The sequence below is a fragment of the Alligator sinensis genome, unplaced genomic scaffold (genome assembly GCF_000455745.1).
Source record: "Alligator sinensis unplaced genomic scaffold, ASM45574v1 scaffold686_1, whole genome shotgun sequence".
Taxonomy (NCBI): Eukaryota; Metazoa; Chordata; order Crocodylia; family Alligatoridae; genus Alligator; species Alligator sinensis.
Window position 1 is genome coordinate 717,585 of NW_005842760.1, and position 5,045 is coordinate 722,629.

General features: G+C 43.2%; 1 protein-coding gene and 1 long non-coding RNA gene across 2 annotated transcripts in view; one reads left to right on the forward strand and one right to left on the reverse strand.

Moving 5' to 3' along the window:
* The window catches only part of LOC112552088, a 3,130-nt gene extending 1,697 nt beyond the window's left edge, over positions 1 to 1,433 (reverse strand). The window contains exon 1 of the long non-coding RNA XR_003096444.1: positions 1,320 to 1,433. This is a non-coding gene — a long non-coding RNA (uncharacterized LOC112552088). The remainder of the gene's footprint in view (positions 1 to 1,319) is intronic.
* Positions 1 to 5,045, forward strand: part of ACP2 (acid phosphatase 2, lysosomal) — a 9,379-nt gene that overhangs the window by 1,805 nt on the left and 2,529 nt on the right. Inside the window, exons 2-4 of the mRNA XM_006034656.3 lie at positions 1,375 to 1,527; positions 1,895 to 1,993; positions 2,167 to 2,256. Of these exons, the coding sequence (XP_006034718.1) occupies positions 1,375 to 1,527; positions 1,895 to 1,993; positions 2,167 to 2,256 (342 nt within the window). The remainder of the gene's footprint in view (positions 1 to 1,374; positions 1,528 to 1,894; positions 1,994 to 2,166; positions 2,257 to 5,045) is intronic.

The window sequence follows — 5,045 nt, forward strand, 5'->3', positions numbered from 1 at the left end:
CTAGGCATTCCTTCATCTTTCCTAAAGGAGAAGGGTTTTGCTGTAGCTTTGCTGAGTCATGGCATGGTTCACCTAAAGTGAATAGAAATAGTCTAAAGACTGAATAAATCTTGCTAAAAAGTAACAGTTTGGGGCATACAGTTTGCATGGAGGATGCTCTGTGAAGTAAAGCAACGTTTCCCTTTTCACAGCATTCTCTCTGCAACTGCCCATTTTCAGTCACCATCACCAAAGCTCCCAACCCTTGGCTTCACCCCAGACTTCTCTTGCTTTATCTATTTCTTCTCTAACGCCCTGACTACCTGATCTCAGCCCTCTCTCTGGGGCAGGCCTATCTGTCCCTCAGGCCTGCCCCATGCACTTCTTCCCCCACTCCTACCCCAGTGTCTCTGGTAAACGGTGGTAAGGTACCAAACTCTCGAAACCTTAATCCTTCTTGAAACTGCATTTGCCCTTCTTTCCTATGGGGGCCAAGCTTCCCCTGCCAAGCTCTTTAGTACTGAATGTTCTATGCTCTTTCCATCCCAGGAGCTGAAAAAGTTTTGATACAGGAATGTGAAGCTCATTTGGCCAGATGTAGACCATAGGGCTTCTTGTGAGCTGGATGACCCATAAGCAGTGGTGATGGATTTAATCACCACAGTTGTTGGAGCTGCTGTAGTAGTGTGGCTCTGGCACCCAGGGGGCTAACATCCCTGCTGCTCACCTCCCCTCTATCCCCTGCCATCAGTCTTAGTCACCAAAGGTGTCTGAACCGCAAATACAGTGTTGGGTAAGGTGGGGGAAGGGAATGGCAGCAGCATTAACCTCTGGGTTCTGGAGTTGTGTAGAGATGGATCATCCAGTCCATCAGAAGCTCTGTGAACCGGATGACCCACCTGTGAGGCTGGATGTTTGACACCCCTGCTTTAATGAATGAAACTTCAGCACCTTTTTCTGTCCCTACTGTTAAGTGTATCATTACTGCCATGATTGTGCTGAGGCACAAATTCTTGTATGAGTTTCTCAGTGAATCACTTTCAGAGCTAAACTGAGCCAAGGAATCCGGCCTCCAGTCCTGTGCTGTAAATGCTACATTTACTTTGTGTACCTGTCACCAAATACATTTCTGCTTCTTCTGCCTGCTTGCTCCTAACTCCTACTTCTCACCTGAGTTCCTCCTTCCCTCCCATCTCTCTCTCATCTCCATGCTGTGTCCCACCCTGTCCTGTATTACACACCAAATTCCTTCTCCCCTACCCTGGGAAGTGCTTCATCTGTAATGGCCTTGGCATACTTGCATGCATTTTTTTCTTTTTCTTTTTTTGCCTCTGCATTACCTTTTCCATGGTATAGTAGTGATATGAGCAAAATGTGTTGTCTCTACCCCGGTAGATCTTCATTCGTAGCACAGATTATGACCGGACCCTGATGAGTGCAGAAGCCAACCTGGCAGGCCTCTACCCCCCAGAAGGACTGCAAGTGTTCAACCCGAATATTTCCTGGCAGCCAATCCCTGTACACACAGTGCCTGACTCTGTGGAAAGGGTGAGTCATGTCAAGGGAAAATACTGGCAGGACAGACACTAGGTTCTCCTCCATCCAAGAGCCTTTCTTTTCAGTGTCCATGTTCATTCAGACCAGAGCTTCCCTCCCATCACTCCCTAGACCTGCCTTTCAGGACCCCTTGCTCCTGGGCCAAGGAAGAATTCAGGGTCTCTGCTCATTCAGCACATTAAATACAGCATCGCATTGGAAAGGAGATGCCTTCTCTTGGCAGACATACAGGGTTGGTGTGTGGTACAGTTATCAATGTCTGTTAGGAGGATTCTGTACTCAAATGTTTCAACCACCAAGCTCTTCTTTCTTTCTTTTTCTTTCTCTCTTCTTTTTTTTTTCTTTTGGCTCTGTCCAGCTGCTGAAGTTCCCATTGTCCCCCTGCCCACGGTATGAGCAGCTGCAGAATGAAACCCGGCAGTCAGCAGAGTACATGAATAAAACCAGGCAGAATTTGGTAAGTGAGAGTCTGTGTAAGGCAAAGGTTTCCAGAAACCTGTAGCAGGGAAGAAGCCAGCTTTACATAATCAGAGACAAGAGGGAGGGGTTAGAAAGTTCTGCTCTACAGATTAGAGTGTGCACTGTGTGGTGGGCGAGAAGAAGGTCCCAGTCTCTTCTCTGTCCTTGCAGCGGTTCCTGAAGATGGTGGCAAATGAGACAGGAATCCGGGATGTAACCCTCGAGTCTGTCTGGAGTGTATACGACACGCTTTTTTGTGAGGTGAGTTCATCTCAGCACCACCCCGCAGAGGGAGGGACCCAGTATCTTTGGCTAAATTGAATGGGATTAGGGATTCACTAGACTAGAAAAACTGGATTTGGTGGGAAACAGATTTGTATTGTACAGAAATCTTCTCTTTCTCCCCTCATAATTAGATATAATCTTTCACTTTCTCAGTAACCCCTCCAGATGCACATCAGAAACACAGCCTCTTGCATGGTTCAGAGGCTGCTCTGGGGCCATAAGAAATAAACATCTCTAACAGAAGTTACTGCAGTCCCAAATGGTTACTTCTCTGTGGGCAAGCTTGAGTTAAAGTCTAAAATCCATCCTGGCTTTTTCTTTTGGTTCCCTGCTCAAATCATTAAAAGCTCCCAAGAAATATTCTTGGGTCTGCCCCTTTCTCTGCTACTTTGGGCCATTCACTTGCTGCTCCATGCCTCAACTTTCCCAACTGTTAAGGATTAACTCTTCCTCCAGATTGCAGGAGGCTATCAGGTTTAAGTCATCATTGTTTGTAAAATGTTTTGAGACCCTCTCACTCAGGAGGGCCTTAAAAAAGTGTAGTATTATCTTTCGAATACTTCCCAAACAAAAATCATGTTAAGATGGAGTTTAGGTTGAAAGCACATAGCAATAACAAAGGGTTAAGTAAAAAAACAAACAAACATGTTAGCTGTATCCCAAAATAAACATTTTAAACCCACGAGATTTAGAGTTATTATTAAAATGAAAAGAAATAAAAATTTGTAAAGCTGAGGCAATGTACATTTAAAACAGCAAATAACCTTAACACTCTGCCTTGTAGTATGTCTCCAGGCAATAAAGTACAAATAAAACTTCTGCATTCTAGTGTGTATTTTCTCTGAGATGAGATTTAAACTGATTTTTAAAATATGTATTAGATGTTTTGTGCTTTTTACCTTTATGGTGCAACCTGTGGTCTCAGTCCCACTGGCACAATGTGGGATGGCAGCCATTTTGAAAGAGGCAGTGATGGCAGCAGAGGGGAGCCTGGGTGTAGGCTCCAAAACCACGTGCGCAACTAACATGTTAAAAAAATTAACACAAATGATTAACGCATTAATCATGTGCATTAACCACAATTGACAGCCCTATTAAAAACTGATGCAAGCATCTGTACAGAAACTCTCATTTCAGTTTAGTTTAACCTTGTAAATAACAAATAAACTAGATTAGATTAAACTGAAATCACATTTTGCCTATATTTAAGTCTGTATACCTGTGAGTCTCAACTAGGATGTTGCAGCACCCTGACGTGCTATGAGATCTTTTTAAGAATGTTAACTGTGCAAACACATACAAATGATTCACAAGATAAACTCAGATTTCCAATGTGAATCCATTGTGTCAAAAACATTCTGACTTGTGGTCTTTCTGAGCTTTTTGTAACAGAATTGCTCTTTTTTTTAAGTAAAAAAACAAACGAGTGACGGCTTAGAACGGGCATTTTTTGAGGCATGTATCAGGTGTAAAAACACTGGGAACCATTGCTTTGCACACATTTGCAGTGTTTGAAATAAATCCATTTAAGGACACACTTTCTTACGTAAACTGCAAGTTTGTGTGTTGATGACGATGGAGAGCTCTGATCCTGGGAAGGAGATCCTCCTGCTTCACACAGCAGAATTGTTTTGTTTGCTTTGAGTGTAAAATTCAGCTTTCCTAACTCAGGAACCATGACTAGTACCTCCACAACATAGATAGGATCCATGTTTGATTACTACAGCTTAGTCAAAACCTTCAGGGTTTGCCTACGCATAAACAAACACAAAGCAGAATAGCTCCAGGTTTTGGCAAGACCCAAACCATTAAATTACCTGAGTATCTAAATACTACAAAATAACATGTTTCTAAGGATTCTGCTTTAAACCTCCCTTTGTCAGCTCATCAATTAACTTAACTGAATAGTCTGAGTTTCACCATTATTTATTAACAGTGAAGGTCTGCCCCTTCTAGACTCAAAGATCTGTTCGCAAAGATTCCCTCTGGATTGTTTGTTGCATTCTTAAGCCTCTGGTTTCTGTCATCTTGTTTGTCCTTTTGGGCAAAGCACATAGTAGTGGCTCTTGCCATTCCTTGATTGTTTCAGACCCCCTTATTGGCATGAGTCTTGCTGTCATGAAGGAACGTTGATGAAACTACAGTTAGTAACAAATAAATTCCAATGGCAGAAACACTAGTGGCTTGCAGGTCTGTTCTTCTGCAGAAGTCCTCTTTGTTAACAACCTGCTTAGACTTTTTTTGGATGTAAAGGATCTAGAATTCAAAGAGCATTTCCTTGGCAAATAAAGAAATGGGGGCACCCTGAAGGAAAGCTCCTCCTTACATTGATATGTCAGGCCTGTACTGGAGACTGGGGATTTTCCTTAGTTAGTTTGAGCTCCACTTCTTTCTAACTCTCACAAGCAACACTATAAGGGAAAGACTTTGAGTAAGGCTGTCTTTTTTCACAGCTGAGGCAGGAGATTCCCCTGCCCCTCCCCCCACCACTAGCTCAAACCAACAAAGAGCTCCAAAACCAGAATTTCCTGACTGTTTAGTAAATGAATGCAGAAGCAAATTTACTTCCCAGGCTGCTGACAGGTACCTGATCTAAGCAATGGTGAATAGATCCGTAAGTGCTCAGCATAGTCCCTCTTGCAGTATATTGGCACATGCTCTAGAAAGGTGACACAGGAGAGTTGTTTACCTGTTTACCTTCTGCTGCAGTTCATCCATCTATCCAAGTATGCTGGCTGTGTACAAAGCAGATTCTTTGCCTGCCT